We start from the raw sequence: 20,804 nt of genomic DNA, 5'->3' as shown, positions 1-20,804 counted from the left end.
ATTTTCATCCTTAGTATAGAAGCCATAGCATACATTAGCCAAGGTGCCAGTTACAGAACCAAAAAGAAGGAAGAGATAGGAGCTAAGGCAGAAGACTTCGTATCAGCCAGTCTCTACCTTGTCCAGCTCTCCCATGGGTGTAACTCCATGATCTGAGTTTTCTTCATTCCTAAATTAGGAATCATTTCTTCCTAACAAAAATGTATGTAATGCCTTACAATTGACATATCTTCTCTCTTTGGGTAAGGTAGCTGTTTTACCCCCATTTTATAGATGAGGAAATCAAGATAGATTATATGTTTTGGTCAAGGTTATACTAGTAAAGGCAACATGCAGTTTAAACTCAAGTCTTCTGGCACCCATCCACAGTCCTCTCTATCTTCACTGAGAAGATTTCAAGTAATATCAAGGCAAAGCAGTCTGCCACAGAATCAGACCTAAAAATGCACTGAGTGGTCCCCTGGCTTTTCACCCAACGAAGGCTGAGACATGCATTCAGTGTTGTGTGAATGGGTGCGGAGGGTGACTCTGGGTGCAGGTAGGCACAGTAATGGTGGAGAGTGGTTCAAATGCAGACTCAAGTTGAAGGGCCCTGAGACAAACTAAGCCCCAACAGATGCCAGCCCTACCTTTGCCTTCTTGTCTTGTCAAAGCAACCTGGGTTTGATTCAGACTCCACATCCTAGGCAGATAGCTTACGGCAGTCTGTGTAACCTTTTTGAGCCTACTTCCTAATCTGAAAAATGGAAATAGCAATAATAACCAAGCCCATGACCGTTGCAAGCATAAGTAAGATGATTCACGTTAGGTAGTTAGCATGGTGCCAGGCACATGGACATGCTTAAAAGTCCCTGCCACAGTAGGCAGTTGATGCTAGTTCCCTTCACCAAGCAGGGAATAGAGCAGGGGTGGGCAAACTTTTTGACTCGAGGGCCACAATGGGTTCTTAAACTGGACCGGAGGGCCGGAACAAAAGCATGGATGGAGTGTTTGTGTGAACTAATATAAATTCAAAGTAAAAGAGCGGAGGGGAGAGCAAGAGAACCCACCGCTCTTTCGGCTCCAAGGGCCAGATAGAACAGCCCAACGGGCCGGATCCGGCCTGCGGGCCGTAGTTTGCCCACGGCTGGAATAGAGTCTATCAAATGTCTTCGCAGTCTCCACAGTGCCCTCAGTGTGTTAGAATCTTAGCCATATTTTCTGAAAGACAAGCACGTTCCTACCCTTCTATAAAGTAAACCACTCGCGAAGGGGTTGCTCTTCTATAGGTAATTTTCTTGATGACTTTCTGTATACTTGTTAGTGAGGATTGGTTCCCTGCGGGGTTGCCCTCTGACTGTAAGTCAGGAGCGATGTGGATCATGAGGGTGATTTCAGGGGAGGGACTGGCCCGCAGCCAAATTGGGAAGAACCTCGTAGGGAGCATGGAAATAGGGGGCCAAGAGAGACGAAGTATAGTCTGTCCCAGATGCTAGAAAAGAGAGCAGGGAGGTAGGAGCAGGGAGGCATTGGAGTCAAAATCAGTCTTGAGTTTGAAATCATTTGGACCAGCTTTACAGGAGAAAGAGCTGGTGAGAGAGAACAGCGGCGGGGGGGTGGGGGGGGGATCCCCAAGGGAACCCATGCTCTCTAATAAGCATACAGAAATCTTTCTGTTTCCCCTGAAAGTCATCAAGAAATTTACTAATGGCGGACAAGAACAACTCCTTTATGGATGGTTTGCCTTTTAAAAGGACAGAAAAGTTCCTCTCCTTCAAAAACTAGGGACATGGTCTTGGCAGTAAGAGTGGACGTCAAGGTAATTTGCGGAAGTTGGAAAATGGAGGAGTATCTTTGTAAGAGTCCCCTTTTTTCATTTTTATTGAATTTATTGGGGTGACACTGGTTCACAAAGCAGGTTTCAGGTGCACAGTTCCACAGCACATCATTGTGTGTTCACCACTCCAGGTCAAGTCTCCTTCCATCACCATTCATCCCCTCTGTACTTTCCTCCACCTCCCCCTAACCCCCCTCCCCCAGCAATCACCACTGTTGTCCGTGTCCATGACGTTTTTTCTCTTTTTTTTTTCTTTCTTGCTCAGTCCCTCCACCACCACTTCATCCAGCCCCGTACCCCACCCTGACAGCTGTCAGCCTGCTCTCTTCCTAGGAATCTGTCTCTGTTTTGCTTGTTAGTTCATTTTGTTCATTAGATTTCACATATGAGTGAAATCATATGGTACTTGTCTTTCTCTGACGGGCTTGTTTCATTTAGCATAATGCTCTCCAGGTCCACCAGTGCTATAACAAAGGGTAATATTTCCTTCTTATTTATGTCTGAGTAGTATTTCATTGTATAAATGTACCATAGTTGTTTTTTTTATCCACTTATCTACTGATGGACACTTGGTAATAGCCCCTTCTTGAAATAGGAAGGAAAGAGGCTAAGGTGTGTGAACTAGTATCATTTAGAATTCTTTGATTGCAAGCAACAGAAGCCAGCTTTAGCTATCTTAAGTCTGAAAGGAATTTATTGGAAGGATATGATCAAGTGGCTCACGGATTTCAAGAGAATGTTAGCAAAATACACTTGAAAAGGCTAGGACCTGGACAGCTTTGGGAGCCCAGATAACAGGAAGTATTTGAAAGTCTCCTCACGGCTCTTCTGCCAGAACCACTTCAATCTTTTTATCACTTCTGCTCAAGTGTGAAAGAGTCAAATTTGCCTTAGTTGAACCATGCAGCCAACAGGAAGCTCTGAAAAGTACCAGGACAGGAAAGCATGGATGGATGGCTGAATAAAATCACTGCTTGTTCTGGGGTTGGTCGGCACTGGACACAGGCAGGCCAGGAATGAGTGAACCTTGTGAAGTGCAAAAGGTCATTAAGGATGTCCTTGAATGTTCATAAATTACCCCATAGGGCTTGAAAGGGGCACCAGTGGAGGGAGGAAAGAGGAATTAGACCTGGGAGAAATGGTCAAGTTGACTAAAGCTTCATCAGGAAAGTTTGCTGTCCATCTGTCCGTGTGGGAAAGGGGTATGTACTTGCACAGAGATCTCAGAGAATGTGTGTTCCTGCATTGGGGATATTTAAAAGTCATGTCCTCCCTCTTTTTGTAGTCATCAAAAGAAAATACAGTGGATAGGACTATGCAGTATTCATGAACACCCTTGAGCCTGAAAATGAAGACCTCACCATTCTGTGATCATGTGAATTCATCCATAAAGCATTAAGACACTAATGTGTGTGCACTAAGACAGCCCTGAAAATTAATGCAGTTTCATAAGGCTAGCGGCAAATTGAGGTGAGGGTAGCGGGGGTGGGGGCCAATGCTAAAAGAAATTAAAGTGAAAATATGAACATACATGGCAACTACACTACTCCTTCCTTCTAAGTGTGGGTTTGACTGTGAAGGTTGTAAATTTTGGGGGTGATAGAGTTGATTATGAAACTTGGGAATCATGGGGAGAGCCACCCCCACTCCCCAGCTGCTCTCATTTCCAGCTCAGCAGTCAGCCCAAGTGCTGGGCAAATTTGAAAGAATTTCTGCCCTAGAGATTAGAAACCAAACTCCAGGCTGGTCACCTCCCCTTCATGCCTCCCTTTGCCAGGATACAAGGAGCTTAGTCGTCTGAGGAGGGACAAAGGGGTATTGTTGAGGGGAGCCTGGTTATGAGAGGCTTTGCAACTAATAGCTTTCATGCTGCTATCTAAGCCATTCTGCCCAGGGGACACGGCGTGCTGGTCCCAACTCCACTGTATCAGTTCAAAGAGAAATTTCAGCCAGACGCAGTGATTGCAGAAGGATATCTGGGGATTTGGCAACATTAATAGGTTAAGATTTCCTATCACGACATCTCATCCAAGTCTCAATGCCTGGCCCCACTAGGTCCTGGGATGGGTTCGAGTAGAATAATCTTTCTTTTTGTAAATCTGAGTCAAAAGATTTCTCCCACAGGAACTGGCTGAGAGGCAGCCCAACCTGGGGGGGCGGGGGCGCGGGTAGGGGTGTAGGTTGCATCCCCGAGAGTAGGATAAAACCCGTTTCAATACTTTCACCCTCCTCATCTAGGCCCTTCTAGTAAAATTCTGCCACCTTCAGGAAAGGCTGCAGAAGCCTGATGGGTTAATGCTCCCAGAGACTCTATCTTGTCTGGGGAATTAGTTCGCTCGAGTTGCCCTGTTAGTCTCAGACGCTAATTGATTAACAAGTATGTATTTAGTGTCTTCTCTTCCCTAGTGCTGCGCCGTTGCAAAGAATTTGCTATCCAATTCAGCAACCATTAATGTGTCATGCACTGTACTAAGGATGAGGGTCAGGCAGGTAAAAAGATTGAGAACTGTCATATGGAGATGGGAACAATACACAATGGTCTTACCCCACACTCCCAGTGACTGCTTTCAATGCTGCACCTCCCATGCCGAGAAAGGTGTGTGACTGCTTGTGTTCTATGATGGGGCTATTTCTATGTCTGGCTTTATATCTCCCACACTCTATTTGTCAAGTAAACTCCCAGGCTTTGGCTCCAAATTGACCAGTATTTGCAAATTTACACACCTCTTTCTGTTAAAAGAATCTTTGTCCCTCTTTCTTACCCACAGCTTAGGTCAAGGTTTGCTTCCTGCCCTGACCAGTTTGGCTCAGTGGATAGAGCGTCGGCCTGTGGACTGAAGGGTCCCAGGTTCGATTCCAGTCAAGGGCATGTACCTTGGTTGCGGACACATCCCCAATAGGAGGTGTGCAGGAGGCAGCTGATCCATGTTTCTCTCTCATCGATGTTTCTAACTCTCTATCCCTCTCTCTTCATCTCTGTAAAAAATCAATAAAATATATATATATATATTTTTTAAAAGTTTGCTTCCTCTTATGTCCTTCAGCAAAACACAGACCTAGGAAGGGGGCAATGCCATCTTTGGTGGATTTTTCCAAATCTGTGGGCAGTCACGTCAGGCACAGAGCACTGTAACCTCCCAGGGAATGCAGTAGATGGGTCTAGGGACAGGAAGGGCAGAACGGTGAGGTTTCTACTAACACAGGAGAAGGACACGGAAGTGCTCAGTGCCCTGCTCTGGAGCTGCGTGTCTGTGCTCAGATGCATAGCCTATGAAGGAAACCGGTTGCTCAGGGCCTCATCTCCATCCAGTAAGTGTCCTTCTGGGCGTGTCTGTGATGGAGATAAATACTATAGCATATCCTGGAGCTTTTACTATCTAAATCGCAGTTGGTGTTCTAGGAAGACACAGGGCCCAGTGGGTCCCACTCCCTCTCCTAATGGCTGCTTGCCCACTTGGAATAGAGCTGAATGATGTTCCAGACACTAAGAATGCCAAAGGAAGGGTCCGGAGGTCTCCGGTGCTGCAGTGATGGGGGTGGAGGAACGTGGGAGGGCGTGGGAGAATGAGGAGGGGTATAGGGAAGGAAGACGGGCTCCAGACCTTCTCCTTGAACTCATTTACTGCACTGCTCCCTCTCAGAACCTCATGAAGTCAGGCCTCTGGACTACACCCAACTAGCTTCACGTTCCTTCTTTCCTCAAAAGGAGAACATGGCTGAATACAGCATTTCCCTTGAAGGATGTAAAATGGGTTTGAATTAGAACTAGGCCCAACTTAACTCTGTTTCCAGACTTGTGTCTGCTCCTTCAAGACCTGGACAACTGCCAGACCACAAGAACATGGTGTATAATAGGAATCCAGTAACGCTGTTGTGGTCATAGCTTAATTGCTCTGAAGAGGTAATGGAGATCCAGCAATGTGAGTCCCTCTGATCAGAACACTGATCCCCCACTCCCCCAGGTCTCCACTGGCTATATCCCTCCCCAAGATTTTAACCAGTTAGAGGCAGTTACTCCAAGGGAATGGCATTAAACGTAAGGGATAGAAAGTTCTAAGGGCAAATTCTGACTCTTTGACGGGCAGATTGTGGCTTTATTGAGTTATTTCTCAACTTCCCTGAATCTCAGTTTTCTACTTTACTGGTGAGATCAATACTTTTAAAACATTTTAATAGCTTTCTTAGAAAAAATGATTCATACTCCTTATAAAACATTTCTATAATATAGAAAAGAACAAAGCAGAAACTAAAAGCATTCAACCAAATTTCTATACCCAAAGATAATTGCTGTTAATGTTTGGGGGAAAAAAAATACTCTACCTGTATTTATATACATAGATATACATCTAGTTATGTATATACATATATATACCATTTTACATAAAATAAGGCATGTTATACATGCTTTTCTAGAAATTATTTCACTTGAAATTAAGTAATATATATCTTTCCATGTCACTAAATATAATTCTTCAACATAAGTTTTAATGGCTGCAAAATATTTTATTTTCTAGATGAATCATAATAATTTACTTAGTCTGTTGAAATAAATGGATATTTAAGTTGTATCTTTTTCTTTATTTTGTTATTATTGCTGCTAATAAATATTGGGGACAATATATTCCTGTCAACCATTCTTCTGCTAACACAAACTGTGAGGAATATTGAATGATGTAGCTCAAGAAAGGACACAAGAATCCTAAAACCATGTCAGTGAAAGCAGAGATTTAAAGTGGAGAGCCCTAGCTGGTTTGGAGCATCAGCCTATGGACTGAAGAGTCCTGGGTTTGATTATGGTCAGGGACACATACCTGTGTTGGTTGTGGGTTTGATCCCCAGTAGGGGGTGTGCAGGAGACAGCTTATTGATGAATCTCTCTCATCATTGATGCTTCTATCTCTCTCTCCCTCTCCCTTCCTCTCTGAAATCAATAAAAGTATATTAAATAAGAGTAATAAAATTAAGTAGAGGGCAAGGTCCTAGAAAAAATTTAGTGATCCTCACCTCTATAAATGATTTCCCATCTCAGGACCATTACTGCATCTGCACAGTACTATCTCACTAGCTTTGAGTGGCAAGTGTATTTAGAGAAATTTCTTACTCTGAATATTCTAGTGGATTTATTTCAATACTAATATTTTGTTTAGAAACAAACAACCTCTTCCCAAGAGTATGTTTTGTTCCAGAGACTCTGGGTCTACATAGGAATGATCCTAATGCCCCACAGGGAAATTCCTGCTTTCAGGATCAGACCATTCTAGAAGACAACCGAGAGTGTCCCCAATGGCCATTGGGACAATGTGTAGTGTTTGGAAAGAGCAGCAGCCATGTGTCACCCCCAGAGCAATGCCTGTCAGTTTCCTACCCTCGGAAGCTATGTTCTGCTCCATCGGGCCTCCCTTCTTATGTACAAGGCCTATCTACAAGCACCACCTGGTTCCTGTAGGTGGGCTCCATTCCGTAAAGGGAAAAGGACTGGTAGTCCCTCCCTTGGATGTGGCTCACAAAATTCGGAAGTTGGATATGCGGAAATTCCTTTATGGAAAGGTACACTGTGCACACCACTTCTCTGTAAACTCCAAGCTCACTCCCACATGAACAAAGCTCCCAGTATGTGGATTCCCTCACTATCCCATGCTGAGCAGTTTGGTTCCAGCGCTATGTCCTATCACTTAATCTGTGGCAAAGCAAAGGTGATCCTTAATCCACGGCTTGGACTTTGCCCGGAAGAGACTCTTCCAGTCCCTTGCCCTTATGGCATGACTGGGTGACATGGAATAAGTGCCCAGCTGGTGGTCTATGCATTGCTGAAGCCAGGCATCCAGAGCTGGGAAGGGGGAGGATGTTCTTTCCATCTTCCCTACTTCACCGCAGTCTTAATACTGTGAGATTTTCCAATCCCCTTTCCTGAAACTATGCAAAATTGAACAGGAACAAAGTATGCAGAGTTTAAAGTCTCCACTTTAGGCAGAGATTAAAGGCCCACTAACCACTTACTGAGGTGACTAAAGCACGCTGTGGTCAGATCAGAAGGGAATAGATCTGGCCCTAGGTGTGGATGGGAGTAGAAATGCTGGGGCTCAGGGCCCTATGAGAAAACAAGCCATCCTAGGTGTCAGACAGGGGGGTACTAGACTCATCAGGGTGATCACTTAATATAAATATCTAATCACTGTGTTGCACACCTGAAATTCATATAATACTAGAGGCCCGGTGCATGAAAATTCATGCACTGGGGGGGGGGGGGTCCCCTCAGTCCAGCCTGCCCCCTCTCACAGTCTGGGAGCTCTCAGGGGCGGGAGGCGACCCGGCGATCAGGGAAGGCAACACCCCCATCACACCTTTGCTGCAAGCCTTGGCCGGCCCTGGTTACCCGAGCCTCGGCCGGCCCTGGGCGGCTGGGCAGCTGCCATCCAAGGCTTGCCTGTGCCTCGGGCCAGCCCTGGGCACCACCATCTTGTGGCTGTGGGCATCACAATCTTTGAGGGTGTGGCAGTCAATTAGCATATTCCCTCCTTATTGGCTGTGGGTGCTGCCATCTATGTGAGGGTGTGATGGTCAATTAGCATATTCCCTCCTTATTAGATAGGAAGGATTGTGTGTCAACTGTAACTAAAAAAAAATTTCAAAGAAAAGCCATCCTGACCACTAGATGGCGCTGAGAGATAGCCTGCAATGTCCCAGCAGGTCAATGGTCATGACCAGGACTTTGATAGGGAAGACAGGTTATGTCATCTGCACTAACCCCCCTTCACAAAAAGGATCTAGCAAAGAGAGCTCCCAATAGGATATGAGTCCTGACACTTCCAGTAAAAACCCTGAACCTGAGCATGATAATCAGAAGCACAAGATGAAGGCCTGATTGGTCAAAGGAGATAACAGACCTATTGGTTTCACACCAAGACACTGAGGGAAGGGGGAAGAGCTGCAATAGCTATGTCCTCTGAATCTATTCATGCATTTCCTGTCTTCCCTTCTCTGTGAATCCTGGAGCGCTTGTTGGCTCACTCTTGTAGCAACCACTCAGCCTGGAAGGCACCCTGTGGAGGGATGCGTGCATCCCTGAAGCAGAGGAAACATTCTCACAGCCCTACGTGCAGGTCCCCACCCCAGACAGCAGGCCCCTTCCTGTCAGGTGAAGCAGCTGCTTCCAGGAGGAGAGGCAGAGAGGCCCTCCAAGGTCCGGTTCGCCCTGGAGTGAGCCACCTACTCCTCCACACTCTCCCTCCCCTACATCCTGGCCCACAGTGGACACTTCCCAAACATGTATTAAATGTATGAAAGCAGAACCCTGGCTCACCAGCCCTCTCACATTGCTCGACTCTGGGACGAGCTGGTGGGAAACTCAGGCAGAATTGAGTGTGGGGGTAACGTAGGGGTGGAAGGAAGACTTTTCTTTCTCTCAGCTTGGGTTTGTCATCAGCAGAAGAGATAATAATGGCCAGCCTCTACTGAGTACTAACTAAATGCCAGTACTGAGCTACGTGCCAGAGCTGGGATTCGAACTCTAGAAGTAGGACCCCAGGGGCCAAACACGGTCACCTTGAGAATTCAAGTGTCTGGAACTGCTACACACATGACACAGAAAAAGGAGCCGCGGTGCCAAACCAGCTCCCTGGTTGGCCTGAGTTCCCCTGGCTTCCCAGAAGCTGGAGTCCCTGCCCACACGGGCTCTCCCAGCTGCTTTAGAACCAGCCTGCTACTTGGATCTGGGCCCTGCCCAGCCCTCCTGGGAGCAGCCATTGTTCATGATGGAGATAAGACAGCTGGTTGAAAACCATGATGCTGCTAGTATAATTTGTAAAACGATCTAGAATCCCAGTCAGAAGGCTGGATTTACCCAGTCCTCATTCCCTGAGTTCCATCAGCTCCCAACTTAGCTCCCATTTCTCCCTCCCTGCCATCCCCTCTGCCCCTTTTTCACCTCCCCTTACTGAGCCCCCCCACCCCCGCCCTTCCTGGCTCTCTCCTGCTTGGGGAGCCCACAGCTGCACTGGACAAATCATTTTACACTGATGTATGTTGTAATTACATCAGCTCTACCCTGTGTTCCTCCACTGTTGTTGCTCTCTGAGAAGATCACGGAGTATTAGAGATGATGTATGACAAACCAGTCACTGCCAGGCACCCTACTGGTCCTAAGGACCATGAAAATACAGACCCCTGGGCCTGCTGATCCCGACGCCCGGGATCTGAATCCATATTCTAATCAGTGCCCCCAGGATTTTATGACATGAGGTTAGATGGAGAATCACTGCCTACCTTCTCATTGGAGTCCTTCTCCACCAGACCCTCCTTCCACCCATTCCTCTTTTGTTAGTTCCCAAGCCCCTAGTCTTTGGGCATCTTGCTAGTCCTTTACCCCTTTAATACTTTCATTTAATAACACTTACCAGGTGCCTATAATATGCCAGACACTAGGGCAGACCCTTTATCTCCACCTTCACGACCACCCTGAAAGGAAAGAACTCTGTTTCCTGCTTTACACATGAACAACATCCCCCCGCACCCCTCCTCCCACATCATCCACCTGGCCCTCTGGCTCCAGAGCCCACAGCTGCCCTGAACAGATCATTTGCAGTGATATGTGTGGTCATTACATCTGTTCTTCCCCACGATCCCTGCTGGGAACAGCCAGGATTCAACGGCAGGCATGCCTGGTTCGGAGGCCTGTGCCCTGAGTTTATTGGTCACACTGTTTCTTCACACAGTGTCTGGGAAATGGTAAAATTTTGTTAATGAGCAACTGAAGGAATAAGTGAAAGAAGAGTCCATGCTCTAAGTTAGGACATCTCTCCCTCCCCCAACATACACACACATACACACTCACACACAGAATTCTGCCTCTGGGCCACCTCGTTTCCTTCCTGCCCTGTACCCTACACTTTGCTTGTCTGACCACTGCCCTCCCAGTCCCACTTGGAGGGTGACTCTGAGCCTCTCTGAGTGGCTGCCCTGGCTGCTTCCAGAGAATCAGCAGAACTAGCCTCCTGACTTCTCTGTAACCCAAGAGCTCCTAAGCTTTGCCCCTAGCTCTGGGCAGAGGGCTGGACCAGGACTGACCAGGGCTCCTGGGAATCCGAGGCCCCCTCCCCCTTATCCTCTTTCCTCTCCCTGTTTCCCTTTTCTCTCTTTCCAACAGAACCAGGCCCTGAAGACAGAAGAATGGGTGCTTAATTTAGGAGGGCCTCGGTGAGTCAGGAGGGGTCTCTTTGGCGCCCAGAGCCCAGTTCAGAGAAAACAAATGGGGTTGGGAAGTGGGGTCTCTAGAAAGGCCAGGACATGGGGGAAATGAACTGGCAAACAAACGTTTCACCAGTTCTCCTAGTTCTTTTTGTCTCTCAGGCCATCTTGCTTATCTATGGCAATCTTATAACAAAAAGAACGCCTTGGGAACAGATACCACCTCTGACGCAGTAGAGCAGCTATCTGGAAACCTAGTAGAGTAGCTGGTAAACATTAATCCTCCAGCAAATATTTGTTCAAGGAGGAACAAAAGCTACCCTTTATACAGAACTTGCTACTGTACCAGACATTATATTATCTCATTGAATCCTTTCAACAACCCTAACAGTTAAGAATTACTGTCACCATTTTACAAATAAGAAATGAACGCAGAAAACACTTATGCAAACCCCCCTCCCGCCCCCCACCCCCCGCCACCGGGAACCAGGCACAGATTCTGTAGGAATGTATTCAGTCTAAACCATTGGTGTGTGTATATACCCTAACTCCCCGCTCAGCCCTAGAGTGGTTAGTTAGTTAGCGTCTGAAGCACTCTAATCAGGAATCCATACTCTAGAGGGTGGTTACATAAACACTTCAACCGTCATCCAACTCTACACAGCGGGCTGAATGTGCTTGAGGGATGCTAGAAACAATCCTCTGTTGGTGAAATAAGTGGTTTTCAAAATATGGAGATAGCCAGAAAGATGATTTGAGCCCTCCCATGACTGATGTGCACAAACCAGACAGGCCAACTCCTCAGCTCCCTTGAGGATTGTGGGGCTTTTTTGTGCCTGCCTGCTAATAAGTGTTTGTATATTTGCCAGACTTTGGCCTCGGCCATCTTAATATCCTACCTGTAGGAAGGGACAAATGGCCTCCACTCACCTCTCATCTCCAGTGGCTGCAAATATATGAGCCTGAATTTCGGGTTCAATCAATCCCAGGTCGGGGCACGTGCGGGAAGCAACTAATCGATGTTTCTCTCTCACATTCATGTTTCTCTCTCTAAAATCTGTAACATCAGCCCTAGCTGGCTTGGCTCAGGGGATAGAGCGTCGGCCTGTGGACTGAAGGGTCCCAGGTTCAATTCCGGTCAAAGGCATATGCCCAGGTTGCAGGCTCCATCCCCAGTAGGGGGGCATACAGGAGGCAGCTGATCAATGAGTCTCACTCATCATTGATGTTTTATCTCTCTCTCCCTCTCCCTTCCTTTCTGAAATCAATTAAAAAAAAATTTTTTTTTTAAAAGAAGAACGTTTCACTCTCTGGCCAATAAAAGGATTTTTTAAAAAATCATATTCTTGGGTGAGGACTAAAAAAAGAAAAGAACTTGACAACTGCCAAAGAGCCACATTGGCCCAGACCTGTTCACAATGAGTACCCATCCAGGCCTCATCCTCCCCTAGAAGAGAGAAGGAGGCCCTCAGTTTCAATGACCCAAGTGACCCTTGGACTCCGGGCACATGGTGGCTTTCTTCCTCTCTCTCTGCTGTAAGGCCACTTATAAGAAGCTAACACCAAGCGGAACGAGCTGTAGGTGTGGTGAGTACCATTACTCCAAGGATCCTTGTAGGGGTCTGGGGGTCAGAGCCTTCCCAGAGGCTTCCCAGGCCCCTGGCCTCCCCAGCCCTTCTTGCTCTCCTCCCTCTCCCACTACAGCACCAGCCCAAGATGGGGCCCAAGATGGCCTTTTCTTTACTTCAGTTTCTTTACTTCAGTCCCCCTCTGCTGTGGTAACTCCCTCATAATCCTGCCCTTTTTCTCCTGCTCCCAAATCCTCTGACCTGAAGGTAGCTGGGCTGACGAAATCATTTCTCCCTTTACAACAAGACACGAGGAGCTAGGAAGCAAGGAGATGGTTCATCCAAGCTTAGAGTTGGGCATTGAGGGGCGCACCTGGGACAACTTAAAAGTCAGCTACCATAAATGAGGAGGGGGGAGAAAAGGGGGACATAGGTGTCAGTCAGCTGATGTTATTATCTGGATTTGGCCAGAGGCCACAATTTGACTCTCAGCCTCAGTTCCAGGAAGGGCCATATAGAAAGTGCCATAAGACAGAAAGATCACAGGAAAAAGACAGTGACTCAGTCATCCCAACCTTTAATCTCAGGTTTCAGTTGGGGTACGCCAGCCTAGAGGTCATAGGGATTCATTCCTGAGGTGGGGTGGGTTGGGGTGGTGTGGTTCAGGGTGATATAGGGGCTAGGTCTCATAGGAGTCAGAAGAGTTGCCTCTGCTGATTGGGACCAGTGGGGTTGTTAGAGAGGACACCAGAAACCCAACGAGAGTTGCAAGAGGTGAGGGAGTTGCTGGTGGCCAGCATGGGGTGGCTGGGGTCAGGCAGAGGAGGCAACATCAGCAGCGGTGGCTGGTGGGACAATCCTGGTATCAGATGGGCAACTGCTTCCTCTGAGCAGCCCTCATGCCTGGTTATTGCCTACCTGCAACCCCCAAAGAATGCCAGCGTCTAGGGCTGTGGGAGTCACTCTCTCGCTGGAGCAGAGGCGGGGACGAGCCCATTTTCTTCTAACCATCCATTCACTCTGGTGAGTAGTAGGTAGGAACTAATAAAAATAAATAGAAGAGCTATAAAGAACATTATTGGGCAACTGGGAACATTAGAATATGTCTTGCATCCAACATGATAGTATTGCATCAGTGTTAAATATTCTAAGTGTGATATTAGGGTGTTCACCCTTGTTCTTAGGAAGGTACATGCTAAATATTCAGGAGTAAAAGGTCGAAAAATTGTGCAAAAAAGGGGGGATAAAAAAGTTGTATGAAAAAAGGAAATAAAGTTGTGTACAACTAAATATCAAATGGGTGAGAGACAGAGAGGGAGAGAGAGAGAGAAAGTGGTAATATGTTATCAGTTGGTAAATCTAGGTGAAGAGTATATGGGTAATTTTTTTGTAACTTCTGTAGGTTTGAAATTTTCAAAATAAAAAGTTGGGAGGAAAGTTTGAGGAAAAAAGAATAGCTATCACTTGTTGAACAATAATTGGATCCCAAAATTTATGTAACTCTTTTATCTGATTTAATTCAGAGAGAGACATTTCCATTCTCATATTAAAGTTAAGGAAACTGGGGCCCAAAGAGGCTAGGGAACTTGCCCAAGTTTACAGAGCTGGGATTGAACCAGACCTCAAAGCAGAGGGCAATCACACAGAGGAGTGTGGTTAGGGGAACTAACCTCTAACACTTTCTTGAGCCTTTCTGTGCGTTAGCAACGTTCTAAAACTGTCTGTGCACATCAACTCATTTAATGCTCCCTTCCTAAAAGCTATGTTCTTTGTGAAAAATCACTTCATGGGGGCGGTGGGGGGGGGGGGTGGTGGTGGCAGGGAATGAAGGGCCAATCACACACATTGATAGAGTGTAGGTTGGTGCAGTCTCCTTTGAGAGTAAGTTGGCAGCATCTGTTGGAATTTAAAATTCCCATTGTGTTTAGAGCCAGTAATTCCACTTCTAGGTATTAAACCTTAAAGATAGTCATACATGTGGAACAAGAAGTATGTACAAAGACAGTCATTGCAGCAAGATATATAATAGCCAGAGATTGAAAACATCCTAAATATCCATCATTAAGAATATTAGGGGACGGCCGAAACCGGTTTGGCTCAGTGGATAGAGCGTGGGCCTGCGGACTGAAGGGTCCCAGGTTCGATTCCGGTCAAGGGCATGTACCTTGGTTGCAGGCACATCCCCAGTGGGGGGTGTGCAGGAGGCAGCTGATCGATGTTTCTCTCTCATCGATGGTTCTAACTCTCTATCCCTCTCCCTTCCTCTCTGTAAAAAATCAATTAAAAAAAAAGAACATTAGGGGACCATTAAAAATAAGGCATCTCTATTTGTGCTGATATGTCACACTCAGAGTCAACAAATGGTAATGTCAGGGGAAAAAAGCAAGGGATATTTCCTAGTCTTGAAAGAAGGATATGAATACATATACACTTATGCATGCATAAATACCTTGAAAGTATACACACAAAAACTAATGACGGCCCTGGCCAGTGTAGTTCAGTGATTAGAATGTTGACCCACTTACCAAAGGGTCTGGGGTTCGATTCTGGTCAAGGAAGGGCACATACCTGGGTTGCAGGTTCCATCCTTAGCCCATACTCAACCAATCAATGTGTCTCTCTCACATCAGTGTTTCTCTCTCTCTCCCCTTCTACTCTTTCTAAAGATCAATGGAAAAAATATCCTCCAGTGAAGATTAATAAAAAAAGATACCAAACTTACAACAGTAGTTGTATTTGGGGAGGAGTGATGTGATGTGGGGGGCAAGGGAGGGGGTAGGAGGAAGACTTTTCATTGTTAGCCCTTCTGTATTATTTGAAATTTATACTATGTCATGATTACCAGTTCAAAGTGAATGAATCTATGAATGAATGACTCTCCCTTACAAACCGCAGACGACTTGCTTTTGGGCTTCCTTAGGCAATTTCCAGAGTGTTGAAGGGAACAGGAGAGGCCAGCGCCCCAGACTGGAGCCGACCTATCCCAATCTCCGGGAGCTATGAATCTATTTGCAAGTTCAGCCCCAGGGGTCCAATTGGCCCAGCTGAACTTTCACCCTTGCCACCGGTACTACGGGGACCATCTTTTCATAATGTCTGGGCTCTCAAAACCGTGCATGAGAATCACCTGGGGAACTTGTTAGCTGGGCAATTTGCCAGCTTACCTCCAGAGATTCAGATTCAAACCTGGGGTGGAGCCAGGGGATCCTTCACCACCACCTGGACTGAGTCTTTTTAAAGCCCCTTTGGAGAATCCGGTCCTGGTGGTGTTTGCCTCTGTTCATTCCTTTGGGGAGGAAAGTTTTTACCCCATTCCCACCTACCCTAAAATTGAGTGATTTCCGCCCCCTCCCCCCGCCACCCCGCCCGCATTGTAGGATTATACTGGTGAGCTGAGGGACTGTAAGCCCTTGAAGAACAAGGGTGCACTGAAGAAACTGCCATAGGCAGTGTCCGGTTTGCCTTTCTGCCTTCTGGGCCGGCTCCTTTAAATAAGTAAATACATACATACATACACTAGTACATCCATAAGCAGGCAAGTTACCCTGGGCTGCGGTGACTTTTTTTTTTTTTTCTTTTCTTTCCAACTTACAAGTCAGAACATTGGTCCCCCAGTGGGACATATTGTTTGCAATTAGAACTTCTGCTTAAACATCCGGGCGTTAAAGTTTTCACAGGTCGCCAGACACAGACTGGAACCTCCTTTGGTGGTGGTGGTGCTCGGGGTCTGGTCTTGCGCCCTTCCTGCGAGGGTCCCACGCTTGCTGGGAGCAGGACATATCCAGGGGCGGCCTCGCCACCCCCTGTGGCAGCTGGTGGCTGCCTCCGCAGAGAGCTCGGGAACGGAGATCGGGAGAGCCCCCCGCCCACGGGCCCCACCGCCCGGGACGAGCCGAGCGGAGCGGAGAGGTGGGAGCTGGAGCCTGCTGAGGTCATTTCCTGTGCCTGTCCGCGGGCCGCCCGAGCCCAGCCGGCGCTCTGCCTTTAAGCAGCGGGCGGGGCGGAGGGAGCGCGGCGGAGCGTTGAATGGGGCGCGGGGAGGTGCGGCTCGCCTCGCCTCGCCTCGCCTTTGTGCGGCCAGCCTGCGGGCACCCCTCCAGGCCCCAGCCTCTCCCCGCCCCGCCCACCCCGACCCCTGCTGCCGAGGAACGGAGACCCGGCGGCCGCTGTGGACGAAAACGACGCAAGGTCAGCGGCGGACGCGCTCGGAGGGCGCGCGGGTGCCGGGTGCGCGGCGGGGATACCCGCGAGCTCGCCGGAGGTGAGTGGCACCGTGCGCCCCTCGGGCAGGGATGGGCTGAGGGTGTGCGCTGGCCCGGAGGCTGTTTGGCTGGGCGGAGAGGACCGGCTCCCTCGGCCGGAGGGCGATTCTGGAGCAGGTGCCTCTCCACCTGGAACCGAGCTCCCAGCCGCTGGGAGCGCCGGGAGCCGCGCGGGTCAGGCTTGGGAACGCACCGAGAGGCGAGGAGTAGACTTTCTGGGGGAGACCGGGATTTGGGACCGGCTGGATCCAGTTGCTCCCGGGAGGGGCCCTCGGAGCGTACTTTTGCAGGCTTTCCGCTGCGTTGCCTGTGCTCTCTCTCGATTTCACCCCTCCCTCTACCCTCCTTACCTCATCTCAGATTTTTCTCTTCTGTGATTTCTCCGTGGTTCTCTTAGGGCTCCCAGAGGCAGGTCAGCCGAGCAGAAAAGAAAACAAGTTGGGCGTCAAGTGACACCAAGAGCTTTGTGTCCTACGAGCCTCAGAGAGGAATCGGTCACTAGGGACCAGGGGGCCACATTGGGGGGTGGCAGAGGCATGAAGACCCTAATCTGAGAGTAGAATCCGCTCTGTGTTGGATCTCTCCCCACCAGGACATCTCCATAAGCTTTTACTATGAATCCACCTCATAAAAAACTCTTCCAGACGGAGCCGTAGTTCCAGCTAAAACTTCTGCTTGAAAGATCATTTTAATAACAATTTCAATGGAAAAGTCATTGGTTTCTTCTTCAGACTTTTTGGGGCTATCTGATATGGGCCAGACACTGTATATGGTAGCATCACTTAACACTGTATGAAACATAGATCCCAAAGTTCCTACATATTATTATCTCCATTTTACAAAAGAGGAAACACCCACAAAAATTATTTGCCTAAGTTCATATAACTAAAAAGTGGAAGAGGCCAGACCCAAACCCAAGCCTCCTAAATTCCAAGGAGGTTGGTCCACTGTCCAGTCACCTTCCCTCCAGTAGGCTGCTGGGGAGGGGGTGGTCTGCTCAGAGCTGGGTTACGGTGGGGTACACCCTGTGCTCCCCAACTCATTAAAACTAACAGCTGAGAAAATGTGATGCCCCTGCCCTCTTCAGGAATCACCAGCCAAGAGGGAGAAGTTTGTACCTTCCACTCTACTCCCCTCCTCCCCCTGCGCTCCTCCTCCTAGTCCTTTCTTGTCTCCATGAGGCTGCGAATCTGTGTGCAGAACCTGTGCTCCTTGTGGGTTGCACAGTGCCTTCTCCATGCTGATGGCAGGGTGCCTTGTACTCCTGATCCAGGTGACTTCACAGCAGGCTGGCTGCTGAGCCACCAGCCTGCATTCTCAGGCCAGCCCAGCAGAGCTCTCTCTCCCTCCTATCAAAAACTAATTCAAAACTGCCCCCCTCCCCTCCTCTGTGGAGAAATGGGCACTTTTTGTTGGCTGGAGTGTGAATTAGAATAGCCTCAAAGGAGGGCAATTCGAACTATTTGGCCATTTAAGAATGTAAATTACTTAACCCTGCAATTCCATTTCTAGGACTTAACCCTTCAGATATATTCTGATGTGTATACTCATTGAATACTCATTGCAGCATTGTTTATTTTAACAAAAGGTTTCAAACAACCAAATACCAGTCCATAAGAGACTTGTAAATACAGTCATGCACCACTTAACGATGGGGGTATGTTTTGATAAATGCAGTGGTTGGCGAGTTTGGCCATTTTCCGATTTCATCGTGTGTGAACATCACGGAGTGCACTTAAACAAAAATAGGTGGTAAGCTTACTACACACTAGACTATTGCTCCTAGGTTATAAGCCTGGACAGCATGTGACTATACAAAACATGAGATTAAATCAATCACAAGACAAAGTGAGGCCATTAAGAGACTTTAATAAGCAGAAAGAGTACAGTCTAAATTAACAATAAAATGTATTGTGTAGTAAATACATAAACCAGTAACATAGCTGTTATCATCCAGTATTATGGACTGTACATGATTGTATGTTTACATCAACATCACCACAAACACGAGTCATGTGCACTATGACGACAATGACATACCTAAGCGAAAGGAATTTTTCAGCTCCATTATCTTTTGGGAACTGTTGTACATGCACTTCATCACTGACTGAAGCGTTATTATGTGGCACATGACTGTAAAATCATGTAGTAGCCACACAATAGAATACGATAAAGCTGTTAAAAAGCATGGAGGGGAAATGTGTATTGATACAGGAAGAGATGTGTATTAATACAGGAAGATCTCTAGGTTATATTAAATTCAGTATGCCACCATTTTGTGTGTGTGTATGTGTGTATGTATGCATGCAACATATACATGAATGCTTGTTTATACGCTGAATATCTCTGAAAGACACAGGAACCCATAACAGTGGTTGCCTCGGAGTAGAACTATGGATGAAGTACAGGGGTAGGAAGAAATCTTACTTTTCATCATTTACCTTTTAGTTCAACATTCAGAAATAAAGAGATAAAGTCATTTAAAAAAAAAAATCCCTGACTCCTTCAAGATGGATCTGATGGTGCCTCTGTGGGCCCATCTCATATGCCCAAGGCACGGTGGGCTTGCCTTTGTTTGTTGATAGTAGCCATCATTTATTGAGTGCTTCCTGTGTGCCAGGCTTTAGTAATATTTCCTCTAATTCTCAGAAACACCCAGCAGAATGTGGTCTATGAAATTGCCAACTTTGTATGGTTCAACCTAATGTTATTACCCTCAATGTCAAGATGGAACTGAGACTCAAGAGAAGTTGAGCACATGATTTAAGGTCACAGGATTAATTAGTGCTGAGCCAGTATTCAAACCGAGGCCTGTTTGGCACCAGAACTCCGGATCTTAATTATGATACTTTGCTGTTTCTCCTTATTGGTTTTGTTCTCAAAAGATGCTACTCCTGGTTGTCCTCGCCCCTTCTTTGGCGCTCCATCCTCAGAAACGGGGCACAGAGCTCTTCCTCTCTCACAGTTGGGCAGGTGATCCGTCTAATTTAGTGGAGCATTTTCAGAAGGTGGTAGTAGCCCATCACTAGCAAGTGGAAATCACAAAAGGTGCTCACACTCAGGGAGTGAACCACAGTGAGGTGCCATGAGAGAGCCCAGTGGAAATTCAGAACCGGGTCCCTGTTACCCTCTGATGCATCGACCTCTGACCTCTTTCTTTTAGGCTCTTGTATTGATTGGCCCCCTTTGCAGAGAAGTTCCCGGATATTCAGCCTGTAGACCTGAGCCTCACAAGCCACCAATCTTTATTCGTGATTATGGGCCCCACATTGCACGTAGGAATCACTTTTAAAAAGTGGGTTGAGTCCTGGCTGCGTTTTCTCAGTGGTTAGAGCATCAGCCCACGGACTAAAGGGTCTTGAGTTCAATTCCCAGCCAAGGGCTCGTACCTCGGTTGCAGGCTCAATCCCCCAGTCCTGGTTGGGGCGTGTGAGGGAGTCAACCAGTCGATGTGGATGTGTTGATGTTTATCTCTCTCCCCCGTCCTCTCTCCTTTCCACTCTTCCTCTAAATCTCTGAAGATCAATGGAAAACAATATCCTCAGGTGAGGATTTTTTAAAAAGTTGGTTGAATTAAATTTAATCTCAGCATTTTGTCAATTTCTGATCAAACTCCTAAACTTGCCAGAGCCATCCCAGGTCAAATTTGTGTTCTCTGATGCAGGCCCCAGTCTAAAGTCACCTGAGAACTAACTTCGTGTCCTCTTTCACCATCCATTCTACCCAAAGCCCCTTCCTCTGAGGCATATCTCTGCCGACTCTGTGGCTCTGTCAGCCCCGGGTGCTGGAGGACTTAGGGAGTTCCAGAGCAGGTGCCAAGCCATGGCAGTCATTTGCCTCTCACCTGCAAAGCACTTTAGCACGCTGGGCACTAGTGGGGATCGAGAGAACTGGTTTCACAAGAGTGGCCATGAGTTGGTAACTGTAGCTGGGTGGAGGGTACCTGTGGATTTATTGTACTGCTCTCCCTACTTG

At 47.4% G+C, this 20,804-nt stretch overlaps 1 protein-coding gene across 1 annotated transcript in view; it reads left to right on the top strand.

Moving 5' to 3' along the window:
* Window positions 1-16,529: 16,529 nt before the first annotated feature.
* PLEKHH1 (pleckstrin homology, MyTH4 and FERM domain containing H1) overlaps window positions 16,530-20,804 on the top strand; it is a 54,510-nt gene continuing 50,235 nt past the window's right edge. Inside the window, exon 1 of the mRNA XM_080665168.1 lies at window positions 16,530-16,828. Coding sequence (XP_080521294.1) covers window positions 16,594-16,828 — 235 coding nt within the window. The 5' untranslated portion in view covers window positions 16,530-16,593. The remainder of the gene's footprint in view (window positions 16,829-20,804) is intronic.

This window comes from Plecotus auritus (assembly GCF_963455305.1).
Source record: "Plecotus auritus genome assembly, chromosome: 1".
Taxonomy (NCBI): Eukaryota; Metazoa; Chordata; class Mammalia; order Chiroptera; family Vespertilionidae; genus Plecotus; species Plecotus auritus.
Note: the sequence above shows the minus strand (reverse complement) of the source record. Positions and strands in the feature narration are given on the sequence as shown.